Raw genomic sequence first — 18337 nt, forward strand, 5'->3', positions numbered from 1 at the left:
CATTAATCACATTTCTCTTTCATTCCCTGTATTAAAACGCCTCTCTGTCTCCATTTTCCTTTCATCTGTCTACCTTCCCTCATTTAGACCTGCTCGCATTGCCAGACACCTGCTCCAGAAAGGGTTGTGTTGAGTGTTAAGTTGGCAGTATGCTATTGTAGCTCTTTGCTGGGTCTGTGGCAATGGCCATTTCGGTGGCATGGCTGTGTGTTGGGTCTATGTCAGCGGGCATTATGGTGGCAGGGCTGGCTCACGGCAGTGTGCACCAGGCAGTGATCCCAGCAGGAAGAGATGAGTACCGACAGAGCACAGCTCTCAGAAAGCAATACCAGACACTAAAACCGAGGTTTGCTTACACTAGCCAGAATCTAATACAGTCTGAGACTTTGCATACTTTGTGTGCCATTTATCACCACAACACGGCAGCTGCAACAACTGTTGTTAAACACTGTGTAAAAAGTAATTTCAGAGTGAGAACAAAGACATTAACAGTGTTTACAAATTAATGGGTTACAGTGTAATATTGTGTCATCATAAAACACTTAAAGATGTTAATAAGTGTAATATTGTGTCATCATAAAACACTTAAAGATGTTAATATAAATACATTTTCTGAAGATAAGGTGGGCGGTTCTATATATATATTATACACACACGTACATATATAGAGAATATAGAAAGGAAGATTATTTTAAAGAAGAAAAAAAAAAACCTCTCTCTTTAAAATCCCAACATCCTAAGTACAACCAATAATAATTGTAATAGATAGATAATTGTGTCACTCTTTTAAAAAGAGAGCACTCCAAGTGAGCAGACAGCCACATTTGCAAGAAATGTAAGATCTGTGACTCATACTAGCCATGTTATGCCGTTCATAAAGGTGCCAGACTGCAGCAGAAACCATCTTACTGAGGGGACAACAGCCTGTGGCTCTACAGACTTCTGGCAAAACAGAGGAGAGAGACAGACACTACACAAACCCACCCTCCTCCCTGTCTGCTCATTGTCTAGAGAAGAGGCTCTTCAAGCAGGTTTAGTGGGCTTTGAATAACTGACCAGGGTAAATCCCCAAATGATCCGGTGAGTAGGGAAGCCAGGTCACCCACGGTAACACAAATCACATCTGAGGCTGCCCCAAGAATGTTTGCCCGTCGTTCCTTCTAGGTTGGTTGCTTCATCTCTGCCAGAATCCAAACTCGACCAAACTCTCATTTCTCGCCCAGTTTTGTGGCTTAAATCATGAGCTTTTTTATTCAGATGTTGCTAATAAAAATTGGATGTCAGTAAATGGAGGTGAGAACAAGGGAGTTGGGTCAAAATGGACAAAATCAAGAAGAAACTTTACTGTTTAATCAAAGGGTCTGTTCCAAAAACCTAGTGAGCTGCCATGCTGTCCTGCTACCTACACAGACAGCATCCTAATTGAAATGGAACCTCATAAGTGACTGATTTGGGCACTCTACATATGGGACATCTATACAAATAGCACTCTGCACAAAGTCTTAGCTTGTTGTTTTGCGTTAGCATGTTGCTAAGCTAAAATCTAATGTGCAAAAACATGCACTGTACACACAATACTGTCTAATAATGTATTTCCCCCCCTATTTTACACACTATTTTATCGATAAACTTCTGTTTTGAATGGAATATAAGCATATTTCATATTACTCTCATTCACCTTGTTGGAGTTTTTCCACTGAGCTTGTGGCAATTCATTTAATGATCATCTTTTCCATTAAGGATGCATACTTGCCTTAATTTAGGCAAAATGAGGTATCTTATTAGGCAGAATAAGATGCTTTAAATGATGCTTTAAACCCAATATGCTCCAAAATGCTAGGTAGGCAGCTCAATAGGACATGGAACTGAGCTAATGTTTGGTGAAGTTAAATATCTGATATCCTGCCAAAGGCCAAACCCCACTAAAAGAATTACCCACTTCTTATTCACAGAATGCATTGGATATTTAACTAGTGCAGCTTTGGAAAGTGGGAAGATTTCAAAACCAATGAGTACGTCTAGAAAGTAAATGTGGCTGGAATACATCACACAAGCCATATTTTCAAACGTCCTCAGAGACATTTTCTTTCACCCTCTCCCTCAATCTGTGGGAGTATCAGACAGATGCCACAGTGAATTGGCAGACATGCCGACTGACCTTCCTGGAACACTCAGTGAAAATAAGCAACCCTGCCTTCCACATGACCATACTGTGTCTGCCCTTCATCATCACCTCACTGAGACTATCATATCACCTTACCTGACCTATAAAAGCAATAAAACAGAAACCCAACAGAAAATACTGTCCAATGGAGAACACTATAGAGAAAGTTAAGAGATATTTTTACTGACAAACTATCAGTTATGCAATAATTTAGTCTTTTATGCAACAAAACGAAAAAAGAACATGATTATGAATTGTATAGTTTAAGTCGCATATAACCAGTTTATTTGAAAATACTGGGTCCCTCAGCCAAATTTGTACAAATTCCTCCTCAATTCATCCATCCTAAATACTTCAATCTGTAAATGCAGGTCTTTCCCAGTGAGTGTAAGCAGCTTAAAGGAGAACTTCCCAACAGTCTTCGTAGAGAGATTTGTGTAATACCGCCACACACAAGCCAGAAAAATGCACACTTGTTATGGGTACACAAGAAGAGACAAGAAAAACGCAAGGTGTATAACAAGGAAGCTTCATGCCAGAGCCAAAATTCTTAAAGCCAAGTAATTATTTTAAGAGTTTAACCTTTTTTTTAATTGACTATTTTAGCCATATCTACACTTATCTGCTGCCTAATTTAGACAGAATTCCACCATCCAAATCAAGTCAACAAAATTCCCAAAATTTCCCCCCAGTGCCAAAAAAATTGAAAAATGCCAGCGGATGCTGTCTGGGCCTGCTAAGAGGGACGTTGATCCACTGCTGATGTGATTGTGGCTTGGTGAGGTCTATAAAACAGTCTTCCCTTAGTGCTCAATGGCCGGCAGTACAGCAGGCATGTGCTCAAGCAGAGCACTACTATTAACTAATGACACAGGGCAGGTCCTCACGTACGAAAGGCTCACATATTAATTAAGGCCAGAGTGTGTGCAGTCTACACACACACACACACACACACACACACACACACACACACACACACACACACACACAAGTAGGACTTATTAACCCCTAACTGAGGCTAACAGGCCACAAAGTGACCACTGGTCACACCGTATGACGTAACCACTCTGGACTCTCTCCACACACACACACACACACACACACTTACACAAACAACCACAAAAGAGCTGCTCAAACAGATGAAACTGATATTTCTCATTTTCTCATATTTATGTTCTCATACATAAATAAACGATCACATGTCGGTGTCTGTTTCTGTCAGTGACAGACGTAATGCGCTTCCTACAGTGCGGTAACATCCGCACAATGCGTGCTTGCTGACTTTCTGCTGTGTGTTTGAGAGAATCAAAACAGCTTGATGCTCTTTTAAATTGGAAAGGATTTTGAAGCACACGGCACAGTGCATTGTCGCTACAGATTCGGCTAAAATGGAAATGAATGACAGCGATGAAACGGGGAAGAGCTGACAGAAAGACCGGCACACGACAAAGGGCAGCTCCAGAAGTGAGTGACATATGGATGAAGCCTGTGTTTTGAACATAAAATACCACAAAAATGGGACGTCATTCCTGTTCAATGAGCTGCACAGTCTGGGAAAAAAGCTGGAAACCAGGGCTGGAATCCTACAGTGCCTGCGCAATAGATGATGGGAGAAAATCCCGGGATAATCTGAGATGACAGTGCAGCCCATGCGTCTGTGAAACAGGTATGGATGCTCAGTCAGAAGCCGATGACCCCCCACATACACACACACCCCGCAACAAAGGAAGCACATCAAAAGCGTCTGCGTCACCGTGATTCATCTCCTGTGACTGCGTACAAATGAATAAAAAAAGAAAACAGAATGAATGCCCAGGGTGACGATGAAGAGAGCGAGAGAGAGAGAGAGAGAGAGAGAGAGCTCTCCACTAGATGTGTTTCACAAGCCAAACAATGCTAGAACACAGAAGAGTACCTGTGTCACTCTGACATCTCCTGCAGGTGGTGGTTTCTGTAGGGTTCAAATTCAACATTTTACTCAAGGGGGCAAAGCAATATTAAGACAAGATAGTATTAGTAAGCAGAGTTGACATCATCAATGGGTGAGCTGATGTCCTGGTTGAATTGATGGGACTTAACGGGACCCTGGTTCTGTTTTGGTCTGCTGTGCGATATACTGACTTCTCATCTTAGAGGAAGAAATGATCTAAAATCAATGCATTCGCTGAAATATTCCAGGTGCTTGCACATTTGTCAGAAATTTCAAGCTGAGCAACTCAAAAGAATTTTATACGCATCACAATAATATTCTCACTAATAAAATTATTATGCTGATACATTTTTAAAGTATTAACAAACAGATTCTTTAGATTCTTTTGAATTCTAAAACCCTAACACGACATTCCAACATCTACAAATCTAAATGTTAAAAATACACCACAGAATATATGACACATCATTTTAATTACAGTTATGATAAATATGCATAAATCTTGACGATGTTTCATATGACTAACAGACTTGTCACTGTATGAGGAAACATCTAAATATCAAATTAGTCATATTAACAAGCATTTCGCAACTCAACCGTCTACATTTTTTCCTATAGGCTCTGACTACCCTATATTACTAATGGAACATTTCTGTTGTACTTTAAAACAGGTCCTTGTGACAAGACAATTCAGATGCAGATGGTTGAAACTGTTGTTGTGATGATTTAGATGATGGTAATCCTATGTGCAGCAATCTTAGCTGTTAGTTTATATCCTTATTCACATTATTTTTGGCGCATTTTTTATTTTTATTTTTTTACAGAAAACTTTTCACAACTTTTTACAGATAACTTTTTTTATTTAAATATATTTTCACATTTAATTTCTTCCTGTGATGGCAAAGCTGAATATTCAGCATCATTACTCCAAACTCATCAATGGTGAAAACAGTTGTCTGCTTACTGTGGAAATATCATACTTTCCCAGGTTTCTTTGATGAATAGAAAGTTTTTTTGAAATGGCAATCTTGTCTTTACTGGTATCTTTTAAACAACTTAATGCCTTTTTGCTATTTACACTTGACCCATTAATAAAACACTTACTATTATATATATATATATATATATATATATATATATATATATATATATATATATATATATATATATATATATATATATATATATCCATTTAATACATTTTAACTTGTAGTTTCATTTGTAGCCTATCCCAAAACATTAGCACAACATCTGCATGTTTAAATAAAGCAATTCCACCAAACACAAACGACACATGGGCAAAGAGCACCGAGCTATTAAAAGCTCCTCACCAGTGAGGAGGAAGTTTCACACGTGAACAGCAGGATCCTCATTACAGCGAACTGCATTTTATTTCCCCATCAGCAGAGGCCGAGAGCTTTAACAAAACTTCACAGGAACCCGTAGACTTTGCTCCAGCAGTATATTATCCTTACGATGCTTTAACTGCCACCCTGTAGCAGTTACAAGAAACAACTACTTACTATAAATATCTAGGGATTGTGCCTAGACGCAGACAGTGCTCTAGAAACACAAGAGATGAAGCCAGCTTTCTAAATATACAAACAGCAGGGGCACAGCAAGCACACATCCCCCCACTTTCAAAAATTCCCACGTTCATTCCCCTTTTCAAATCGACCCCTACGGCCCGTAGAACAAAACCTCGAATGCAATGCAAAAGACTTTTCTCCCATCCGATGATTTACAACATGCACTCGCCACCTACAGTAGCCGGTGAAGAGCAAGAGCTGCTCCATGTAACTGGCTGGAGCCAAGCTGTCGCCAGGCTCGCATTAAAACGCCAAAGGACTGACAAAAACACTGTGCCTCAAGTAGGTCAGCTCTCCTCCTGGAGATAATCAAGCCCACTCTGACCCTCTATGTGTGAGCATTTATGTAGGAGAGAGGGAACTAGGTCAAACGCAGTCAGTTGTTACGACTCGATCATGAGCAGGACTCTTTACGAGTTAGTTCCTGCGCATACATACAGTACACCTGCCTTCAACTCATCCGCATGCACTCCGCTCGTCACGTGACTTACCAATGGTCGGGATCGGGCTCTCATCGCAGTCTTCTCATTGCACAGGAAAAAAAAAAGGGATTTTTACCAGCAGGCAAAGACGAACCCGTGAGAAATCTACGAGCTTTCTGTCTATCTCGGTCTGATTGTCTGGGGCTCTCTCTCTGTTTTCCCTCTCTTCGCCTGTCCAGCGACTGCACAATGCACATCAATTATTCAGCGGCGGTCTCTGGGTTTCCAGTGCAAAGCCAATCACAGATGGAGTTCTGTGCTAATGGGCTCCTGCTATACCTGGCTCCTCTGCTCCAAGACGTAGCCAACGGGGAATCAGGTTAAGCTCTTCGAAAACTTCAGACACACACACACACACACAATGACAGGCTGTAAACTGTCTGCAGTGCAAAACCACAAAATGAACAGGAAGCACCGTTGTGTTTCAAAAGGGTTAAAAAAAAGAAGCAAGAGAGAGAGAGAGAGAGAGAGAGAGAGAGAGAGAGAGAAAGAGAGAGGGACGTGGGGTGGAGGAAAAAAAAGAAGGGAGACAGAGGAAGAAAAAGCAGCAAATGTCCTCTCACCTCAGATTTATTGTGTTGTAAGTGACGTCCACATGCCTAAAACCCTCGGCTCATTTGGAACTGATGGAAGCCACACATTCACACACACACACACACACACACAAACACACACACACACAAACACACACGCATACATGCGCACACTCACACACACACCCATGCAATACGATGGCCACTTTGCCAGAGGGCGGAAGGGGGGGGAAGCATGAGCGGCTCACATTTCAAACTTGCAAAGAGGGGGGCGGGGCCTATCACAGCAGATGGGCTGTATCTTGGCCCGTGACCAAATCATCCAGAGAAAGACTGAGAACAAACAACATGCTCGGATCAATTCAGTTAAAGCTGTGTTCGCGGCCCCACGATTACTGCTATCAAAGCGGGTGAATCCCGTCCATTGGAGAGCTAATCACATGACACCAATGTATAAATCCATCAGACCGTACACACACTAATTAAGCCCGGGGCTGGTGGGCGGCCCTCTTGAGTGTCATGTGAGGGTGAAATTAATGGAAACTGTTAGCTTTTAACGCTAAGTGCCTAACTTGACACTTGCTAACACTGTTAATTACACACATCTAAAAGTGTTGAATATCAGAAAGAGATCCAGCACTTCCCCAGGCTGTCAATAGTGTGCGTCCATTAATGAATTAATACATAGCTATTCTTCAGTTCTTGAATTAGCGTTGCCTAATCTGCTAATAAAAATGCTGTATCAACCGCAGGAATTTTCTTGACGCTGCAAAAAGAGCACTGTAATACATTCCACTGACATCAAATTAGCAATAATTCATTAAAAGCTCCAACATACTAAAGACTTACAATGTAGCACGAAGCATCACACAGTCTCCCAGGCTGGCATTGAAGTGCTGCGTGTGACAGATACCTTTAATATCAAGCTACAAGGGGATGAAATAACTCAGAGAAAATGAGAGATGTCAAGGCTACGGGCTACATGAAAAAGGAGGTGAAGAGCTAAAGCTGGCTCAAACAGGAACTCAAGCTTCCTTTAACTTTTACTGCAAAGCAGTGAGTCATAACCCTCCACCAACACAAACACATCACTCCAACAATTCTCTCAAGCTGTGAACTTAAGTACTTTACAAATGAGCAATCTTATGATAATTACCTACTTTTTTTAATATAAAAATCCACTATAATACAGCATTATCGCTGCAGATTATGAGCTACAATGAAAAAATCAGATTGTTTCTGTGAACCAAAAATCTATCAGATCTGGAGCATCTAGAAGTAACTGAACTGTTGCTGAGTGATTACATCAGAAGGAAAGAAAAGAATATATTGAGAAATGTATTTAAGCAGAGTCCAAAATTAACTTTTTGCCTCACCTGACAATGGTAGACTTTTTCACTGATCATAAATATTTCTTAACTGCCAAAAAAAAAAAAAAAAAAAAAATGTATATAGTAAAAGTACATATTATTTGAGAGTTTTTTTGCTTGCTTGGCGATTGTTAATTCTGGACCTTGAATAAAAGCGCACATATATAAGGCAACTGCTGTGACCCACTAAGGATGTATCCTTTTGATGTTGCAAACTCAAAGAGACAGTGAATGTCTGAAGTATAAAGTGAGAACTGTATGCAGACAGAGGTAGGCAGGGTTTGCGGTATTATCCAACCAACGGGGAGGTCCCGGGCTTGAGTTTCTTGTGTATTTGCGCTCGCGTCTTCTCTGTAAACCATGTGTGTACATGACATGTGAATTACGGCTGGGTGCTGGAAAGCGATCCGTCACCCTCGACGTGGCGGATTGGTTGCTCTCCTGACGTGCCTTCCAGCTGGGCTGATTTACAAGCTGCTGACAGACTTCCTATGTAGAGCAGGAACATTCCTCACCATTGCATTGAGAGATTCGTTTCACCCCACAGTGGCCAATATAATATTTTTCCCCATCCGCTACTCAGAGAAGAGACGTGTGTCAGCTTTACTTTGATATATAGCTACATCAAACAACTATATCTCTAAATAAAATTAGGGCCAAAAACTTGAATATGGTGTAAAGTCTCTTACTAAAATGTGATTAAAAATTGTCAAGTGCATAAACTTGCCAACTTATTTTAGTCACAAAACTATGTATGTATGAATGAAAAAACACTACTGTTAAACAGTTTGGAGCCTGTAAGACTTTTCAATGTTTTTTAAAGTCTCTTATGCTCACCAAGGCTGCATTTATTTGATCAAAAGTACAGTAAAATTGGTAATATTGTGAAAATGTTCAATTTATTCCTGTGATGACAAAACTAAAATTTTCAGCAGCCATTACTCCAGTCTTTAGAGTCACATGATCCTATCATATTAATATGCTGATTTGATGCTAAAGAGACATTTCTTATTATTATCGTGAATATTGAAAACAGTTGTGCTGCGCAATATTTTTGTGGAAAACGTTATACGTTTTTTTCCTGGATTCTGATGAATAGAAAGTTTAAAAGAACAGCATATACAGTATTTTTGTCTTGTTATAAGTGATGCAAACTAATTCGTCTTCTGCACTTCGTGCCAAATCTGCTCAATAACAGACTTTAAAAACATTTCAATTAAGACACACCTTGCAATTATCTTGTCGCAACATCTCACTCTGAACAATGGCACACTATCTCTGCTTCTGTGCTCAGGCACAACGAGAAATTGACTTTTTTTTAAATTGACTTTTTTTTTCAGGAAAGTGTTTAAATAAAAGCAGACTTTCTCAATAGGGGTATGCGAGTGAGAAACATGTCCTAATAGACAAACACATTAGCTGTCAGTCTCTCAACTAACCTGTTCTCGATTAAATATCAGCATGACACATATAAAGGGAAGAACTAGATTTTGATCTAAGCGAGGAGACTGTTGTGACTGACAGCACCGTTGAAATACTATCAAAAGCAATTGTGATGCTGTGTATAATTAACATATGCTCAATAAAAGCGTCTCAGACAAGGTATTTAACGTTTCTTGGTACAGACACAACTGTGTGCTCCAAAGAGGGAGATTTTAGACTAAATTATCTTATTGGACTGGCAGTGGGGTGCCAAACAAAGCCTGGTTAAAAAGTCTGTCAGTAGCATGTAAGCAGAGAAGATCAGACTAAATAAGAGCGCACACACAAAAACAGAAGCAAACACACCGTGGACAGATAATTCCCATAATCACAGATTAATGCGGCCAGATAATCCCGCAGACAGAGAGGTCAGGTCAGCACCCACAAACCAGCACGCACTGACAGACTACACTTCATTCCCCCCACAAGCACCACATCTCTGACACATTCCTGAAGATCAGATGGTGAGAATGCCAAACATGCGTCAGAGATATAATGCACTGATTATATCTGTCTTTTGTCAGTGCATCATTTGCATTCATTTCTCAATTAGTATGTTTGTATTGTTTTCCAGTATAAATACATTAAAGAGTAAACATAAGAGTCTTAAGCATTAATTATCAAAATTCAATGAGGTTTACACTTCAAACAAGAAACATATTTTCAATGGTGTAGTAATAATAATAATAATAATAATAAATAATATACACAATTATTTAAAATATATAACAGTATAATATATATTTATATTATATATTATACTATAATTACACTATTATCATATATATAATAGTTTATTATAATTTCTTACATATAAAATTATTAAATTTTTTTTTATTTTTTCCTACCCCATGATTTAATAAATAAATCAATTTATTTTATTTTATTAATTTACAATTTATAGTAACTTTTTGTACATATTTAATTCATATTTATTAACATAAATATTCATATTTATTAATATGTAATTAAAAATATATTATACGTTTCTTATTTTTGCTTTTCAAGTAAATTCCTATTTTTAATGGAAAGCAAGACCAATATGCCAATTAAGATTTGTTTTGCAGTGATTATAAATGTTCTCATTACCTTTGTCAATTAAAAAATACACTTCAAGCATCTAATGAGGTTCAAGTGTGTTTGATTTGCCAAAATCACATATCGAAAAACAAAGGAATCCAATTGACCATTTTAAAGCACTATAACTGTTTAAATGTAACATTAAAAAGAACTCAAAGCATATATATATGAATTACATTTATCTTACAAGACATCTTCTAGCATTTATCCATTACAGGTACTTATTCTTTTACGAGAGGCAAATAAAAGTGTAATTCTGAGTGCAAGTGGATGACTTTTGGCCATCCTCACAGGCAAGTGTCAGCTGCATTGTATATCACAGAGACAGCGAAACATGACGGATTCATCTTGCAGCCGGTGACTGCCTCTCCACGGCCGCCTGATGTGCATTGATCGTGTAATGTGGGAGTGTCTCGCTTCTTTTAGGCTCTGAGCGCGCCAGACACACTGAACTCCGGTGTGTGGTGTCGGGTGGCCGCCCCTCTGTCGCCATCCTGCCTGTCACTGGCTTTTCGCTGGGGCTGCACTTTCTCGACAAATCCATGAGCCGATCTCTTCTCTCTCTTTTTCCCCTTCGCTCTTTCTGTGTGTGTTTTGCGTAAAGGACGTAGAGCGATAAAGAGAGAAAGAGTAAACGAGAGGGACGGAGAGTGGGTTTATGATTCTGAGCTCTGCCACTGTCGTCTGCATGTCTGGGGCGGTAGACGCCCTTATGATAGAGGTAAGATGGATGTCCCCATGATGCACTGAGAGGAAGTCTGAGTCATATCTGCTTCCAGCCATTTCTTTATCACCAGCTGCTCTGAATGCAACTATACAATCTCTGCGTGGATTGAAATTTCTGAGATATCATGTAAATGATAAATATTTCAGCCATCACACAACTTTCTTATGCCACATGAGTGTTATTAACAGCAATACTGCCACGATCACAGCTGATCACTGCAAAAATACATTTCTTAATCAGTATTTTTGTCTTGTTTTTAATGTCCAAACATTATTAAGGCAAGATCAATTATTGGTAACCTGAGAGTAAATAAATTAAAAAGTAAAAGAAATAAATATAAATTAATAATATAATAAAAAAATAAAAATAATAATGAATAAATAATAAATAAAATAAAATTCTAACATGTTGTTGTTGTTAACTAAAACTATTTAAAGTTTTCATTTTTGTTAATTGAAACAAAGCAAAAATAAAATAAAATATTAGATTAAAAAATTACTAAAAACAAATTAAAACTAAATAGAAATTCACATAAAATTACTAAAACTTGAAATAAAATTCAAATGAAAACCAAAAATATAAGAATAAAGCCAAATCAAAATGTTAATTAATAATGTATTGGTAAAAAAAAAAAAACACTGTTTCCCCAGACAAAAATAAGACAAAAATATTGATTAATAAAATTATTGTGCAGTTATCTAAAAGGAGGAACAGGAAAAACAAACATCCAGAAACATTTGTTTTTGAAGGCCCAAAGTGTCCTACAGTAACCATGGTTCAAATGGACCGTTTATCTTCATTCTGAACAGCGAGCCGTGTCAGGCCTTTCTCAAATAAAGTACACTCACACACCTCAACCTCAGCATTTGCCGGCCATCTATCTCTGTTTGGCTGATGCCCGTCCGCAATTCACTTTGACAAATGTACAAGAACAGGACACTCAGCTTTGGCTGAGAAGGTCAGGATTTCAAACAGAGCTGATTACAAAGCGTTGCTGCTCTGCTGATGGATGATTGTTGGAAAGTGAACTCTGGCAGCTTATCAGTGAATTATTCGGGGGCGGTTCTGGCATGCCGAGAGCTCCACGTGTAAAATCGTCAGGAAAAGACAACCTCTGGAAGTTAAATCGCCTCATGACGTCTTGAGGAGATGGGTGAGTGTTGGACAAAGGAAAGTGAAAGGATGCTAATGCATGGCCGTGCGCTGTGATTGCATTATGCCGCAATTAAAAGATTTCCTGTCACATCGCTAAATGAAGAATGTGGATTCATTACAGGCAGAGTGTCTCTGGGTTTTATTAGCAATGATGAGTGAGAAGAAACGGTGCATGAGAGAAGAGGGTCTCACCTGCTGACTTTGGAGTGAACTTGTCGCGGTTTGCCGCACACACAGCCAGGAGCCGATAGCCGAGGTCCAAGTCGAAACCCTGCTGCGCTGCCACGCGGCTCACGACCTGTGAAAAGAGACCACATGAGCGTTAAAACGGGTCTTTGTGAACTCATGTGGGTTCATCTGCATTATTTGCATTCACAAGAGAGGTGCAAACACATAGTTCTCCGCTTAAAGTCTGAAGGAAAATCAAGCTGAAATGTTCTAAACACACTCTTTAGCATTAAGGCTATTGAATTTTTCAATAGTCTACATGAGCTATGTGCAATTAAGCTTCCTTGAAATTCTACCCCAGACTCCCATGAGAGACACGAGAACCAGCGGTATACTCGCATCACCCAGCTAGCACCCCCCACTTCCATGTACACCAAATATCTCTCCAAAAACTACTCATAAAAGAGCAATTTCCCTTTTTTAGTGCAATCATATCAAATATTTATATATGTGCATGAATAATGTATTCAAAGATAAAACAGCCACCTCCACTGATGCAGACTAGTGTTAAGACTGTGTTGATATTTGCAGGGCACGATTGATGAGCTTTCCCCAGAGATCTTTGCGACTGGTGCGCAGACATCTCTGTTTGTTCTCTGAATACCCTGATCCGCAGAGACCACAGCCCGCACTTGGCCCCTTGAACTCGCAACTCCAGCTTCTTTCAAAGCATCTCGTGATCTTTCGCGGAACAATTCAAAAGCGTGTAAATAAAACTCTAAAGCCGAATGTAAGATAGAGCTGGTAGGTGACAATGTTACCACACAGAATACAAAACCGAGGCTTTAACTGTGGACTCTCTTAAAGGGACTGTTCACTATCACATTGTACCAAACCTGCATGAACACAAAAAGAGAGGTTAGCCAGAATGTCCAACCTACTCTATTCCATACAATGAATGTGAATGGTGACCAGGTTGCCATCAAGCTTCAGAAATGACAAATATCCACCAAAAACTCTGTTTATTTATATAGTCTTCTCAAATAATACACTATTTTTTTATAGTGTATTAGGAGGACTATTCTCAGGGACCTGGTCAGACAGAGCGAAATAAAAATTATTATTCACTACCATTTCCGTACTGCCCTATAAGAACTTGAACACCAACTAACGCCCTAACCTCCATTGCCATGGTGAAAGCTAGTGGGGAGTAAAATCATGAATAATGGCAAAAACAAACAAATTAAAGTGCCATGAACATGATTTTTTTATTTTTTTATTACAGTGTGAACATTCTGCCAAAAATCAAATTTTTATGGTTTGGAGCAACACAGGAGAAAGTAAATAAGTCAATTATTTTTGGTAAACTATTCCTTTCCACTTAAATACTTCAGACCGACAATGGGACACCAAAAACACTGGTTGAGGTGCCTATTTTCAGTTAAGTTATGGATTTAAAATATTGCTCTGAATAACATTCAATTTGAAGAATTTCACTTTGTCTCCCCTGTCATTCTCTATTATTCTATCCATCAAGAATGACACAACCAATATAGAATGAGAGGCATTCAACCTTTTGTAATATCTGCTGTAAAATCTGAACGAGGCAGCACATGATCTTTAATGACTCATGTATCACAGTGCTGCAGCTGTGCGCTGCATTTATCCACTTACTAACCTTCTCAATTCTTAACACTCAGCACTTGACGTGCGATTTATGTTCCACAACGGGTGCAAACGTGACTCTTCTTAATCATAAATTGTCATACATCTGCTTCCAAGGTGGTGCAACAAAAATGACAAATCAAACCTGCGCTGACAGATCCCTATTTGTGATTCAATGGTCAAATAACGGCTTAATGGGATTCTAGGACGGCATCTATGAAACTGAAAACCTCGAGACGTTTTTGTCCTCCAGTTTTTAGGGATTTTTGGACAGGCAGCGGCGCTGCACTCTTGCCAAACTTTAATTTCCTTTCTGCAGCTGCACTTGCCAAACGCAACAGCCAGGCGTTCTGCCATGAGGGCTGGTATAGATTCCACTGCCGTTTAGAAATGCATCCTCTCATAAGCCTTTTCCACATAATCTCTCTTCTCAGAATGCAGGCCTAAAACATTAAGTGATTCAACAGAAAAAAAAAAAATTAGAAATCACTGAGCCATGCAAATGTCCTCGGTTACAGTTTTGCTAAAGAGCCGAGTGCACACAAACAGTGACCCGCAATATAATACCCGAAAAAAAAAAAAAGGTCTGTTTATTTCTTTTCAGAGCGAGCACTGCGCAGATATTCAGGGGTTGACAAGAAAAGACAGTGGAACAGCAGAGATAGTTGTCTTCGCTAAAGCTACTGACAGTTTGGAGATGTCATTTATCATTTGGCTGAGTGCTGATATTGTGCAGCTGGGAGACAATGGAAGAAACGCTCCATATGTAGGTCTGCGGAGAGCAGAGAGCTACCTGCTGCCTGAGGGGAAATGTGTAAGACATGTCCACATCTGTCAGCCAACATTCTTATCTCCCCAGTTCTTTCATCTCTCCACCATCCTCACCTGGGGAGAAGAACTTCTCCGCTGCTCTCCGAGGGACCGCACCGCATCAGACAAATTAATTACAATATACAGAGCGCCAACATATACTGCACATCCTTTCGGAGTGAGCGCGTGTGGTGTGAAGACGGTGTCTGGGGACACATTGTCATGTACACACGTGACTAACTACAGAGAGGGAGGCTGAACCAAACTCAGGCTGTCAGAGCCGTGCAACAGCATGGAGGTCTGGAATACCTGGAGAAAGCTGTCCATTAACATCCTCATTCATTTCAAGGGCAGTAGCCCAGCTGGCGCAGAAAGCCCTGGAAGTTTGTGATGCAGCCAGGTTGTTTTGATTGCTAATGCCATGTGACTGATCAAAAAGTGATGTCATAAAAATGCCAAACAAGTGTCTGTACTGAGCTGTGAAATGAAACCGCATGTACACTACCGGTCAAAAGTTTGCCAATCAAATATTTGATTGAAAATACAGTAAAACAGCAATATTGTGGACATATTATTACAATTTAAAAGAATTCTTCTCTATTTTAATGTATTTTAAAAATGTAATTTATTCCTGTGATGGTAAAGCTGAATTTTCAGCAGCCATAAATCCAGTCTTCAGTGTCACATGATCCTTCAGAAAGCAGACATTTGTTATTATTACCAATCTTTTGACGGGTAGTGCACGTTCATTCATTAAAATTGAAAAAAGCTTTAAAGGGGTTCAATCAGTAATTTAATGGGATATTAAATATGGGTTTTACATGTCAGGCTTGTATTTAAAGAATAATAATTACATTGTTGATGGCAAAAAGTTGTCAATTAGTTACAAAGGCTCTAACCATTAGCTCAAGATTAATCTAGATTTGTGTCCCAAATGACGCACTTTGCACTATGTACTCTATCGTCTAGTGTAGTATGAATAGTATCAGGTTATTTTGTCATCCAACATCAGAGTGATTTTTGAATTAAGATTATGTAAATATAACTAAATATAAATCATTTTAAGACTTACTGGGGGCCCCTAAAAGATTGCTGTGACCCCTTAGTGGGCCCCGGCCCCCTGGTTGAGAACCAGTGATCTAGGATATATAATGGCAGCTATTTAAGAAAAAAAATAAATCTCAGTAAAGATACCTGATGTAAGTCTAGCTAGATCAAACATATTCCGAGAGCCTCCCAGTAAATCATTATCTGAGGAATTCAGATCACAGAGTGGGAGTGGGACTGAAATAAGTCCAGTGGAAATCGATGTAAAATGTCTGTCTGCCCGTGAAAAGCACCTGGACTGGAGGCCTGAATCAGACTGAAGGTGCTAAACACTGGCAGTGTGCCATAATCAATGACTGTCATGGAGAATGTGGGACAGGGGACTACTTTTCAACCTACTGTATGTTCTGCACCACCAAACAGAATTAAATTTGAAAAGATTTGGAAAATTTGTGGAAATCAGCCTACTAGTGGCTTACTTTTAGCTTATTGAGATAGTGGAAATGATTTTAACATCAAAATTAAACTAAATCACCTTTAAACACCAGTCTCTCTCTCTCTCTCTCTCTCTCTCTCTCTATATATATCTATATATATATATATATATAAGCAGAGGTTAAAGGAGGTAAGAAAAGAAACAGAGAGATGAGTGGGTGGGCAGAAGGACACGTGAAGCGTGACTGTTGCTTTAACCTTCGTCACTGGCCCCTGACATGAGGACAAGACTTGAGCAGCTGCTGGCTTACCGTCAAGCATCCCATAAGGCTTTGCTCAAAGGGCCGCTGGAAGGCTCGTGGGTCTCCGCACCAGTCCAGCAGCTCTGTGGCCGCCGTCTGGAAATTGGCCGGATTCTGTAAGTGCTGTTTGAAGAGAAGAAATCAAATAGTGCATGGTTAATATATTGAAGTTTTTAACCATAAAAGTTCAATACGACACACGTTAGCAATTAAATATCATAGTATTCTGTTTACACAGAGAAAACTACACATGCAGGGATTCAAGGATGAGCATCAGTGAGTTCATCCACCTACAAAAATATTTCCACAAAATGATGATTTAGAAAAGCATTAAAAAAAACAACATTTTCTCTTAAATGGAATCCTCATGTCAATCTAAACCTGTACAATAGAAGTCAATAGTAACCAAAAATGACTGGTTAACATTTTCAAAATATTTTGTGCTCCACAGAAGAACAAAATGATACAGAGATGAGGTGAGTAAATTATGACAGAATTGTCACGTTTGGGTTAATTATCCTTTTAATTTTCTTTTAATAAAATTATGAGCATCAGATTTTAAATGTAGTATATATTCAGGGGTGCACATAACTTTTTTGGTCTGGTTCTCAAGGGAACACCTGGAGAAGCTGTCATCATCACTTTCCTCCTGACTGCTCTCCTCACTATCTTCTTTTCTCTCGAACATGGTAGATGATGATGATGATGTTTTTTTTGTTTTTTTTTAAACATTAAATGACACAGACAACAACAGGAATATTAGGCTGCTGTCACTTTAAGACCGAATGCACGGACTGAATATAGTGACACAAATCCGGTTTCTTTCTCAACTGTTCAACTTCTTTCTCAACTTATGACATAACCGAGAGAATACTTGCCGAGATCGGTATTTTGACATAATTTTGTGTATGTATTTGTTCAAGAGCAAGGAAACGCGAAAGAGGAATCAATACGGTGTTTGAGCGCTGTCTGAAACGCTATAACGCTGAAGCGCGATAACAGATAACAGTGCGCGAGTCCCAATTTTCACTTCTTCTTCCGCGTTTAAAAACGTTTGAATTTGTAAATTGGCAAGACAAAACATGTCCAAATGATAAACTTTCACTTTATGATGGTTAAACTTAGCAGTTAATCCTCGAATCACATGCGTGCCGAACCGTGGGGCCTGGTCCGTACGGATCACTGATCAACTGCGATCTGTTGCACCCCTAATAATTAATGAACACACGTATCATCATGATTGCCATCTTACCAGAGATGGAGAAAAATTCAACTCCAGTAAGTAAATGTCCCTGCCCCCAAAAATGTTGGTACTCAAAAGCGATTCCCTCCATGTTTTCTGGTTCGCATCATTTATTTTTACCACGCATGCGCACCAGTTATGTGTACCCCTGTATA

The 18337-nt window shown here is 39.2% G+C and overlaps 1 protein-coding gene across 7 annotated transcripts in view; it reads right to left on the reverse strand.

Moving 5' to 3' along the window:
• zmiz1a (zinc finger, MIZ-type containing 1a) overlaps positions 1–18337 on the reverse strand; it is a 132329-nt gene that overhangs the window by 17296 nt on the left and 96696 nt on the right. For 2 of the 7 annotated variants that reach the window (XM_079856406.1, XM_079856405.1), the window contains 3 exons: positions 16949–17062; positions 12705–12810; positions 4080–4115 (listed from right to left, as the gene is read on the reverse strand). In XM_079856406.1, the coding sequence (XP_079712532.1) occupies positions 4080–4115; positions 12705–12810; positions 16949–17062 (256 nt within the window). Of the gene's footprint in view, positions 1–4079; positions 4116–6174; positions 6555–6728; positions 6911–7547; positions 7672–12704; positions 12811–16948; positions 17063–18337 lie in introns of those variants that run through there. The other 5 variants (XM_079856407.1, XM_079856410.1, XM_079856411.1 and 2 more) reach the window with 5 other exon arrangements.

Source organism: Squalius cephalus (genome assembly GCF_949319135.1).
Source record: "Squalius cephalus genome assembly, chromosome: 21".
Taxonomy (NCBI): domain Eukaryota; kingdom Metazoa; phylum Chordata; class Actinopteri; order Cypriniformes; family Leuciscidae; genus Squalius; species Squalius cephalus.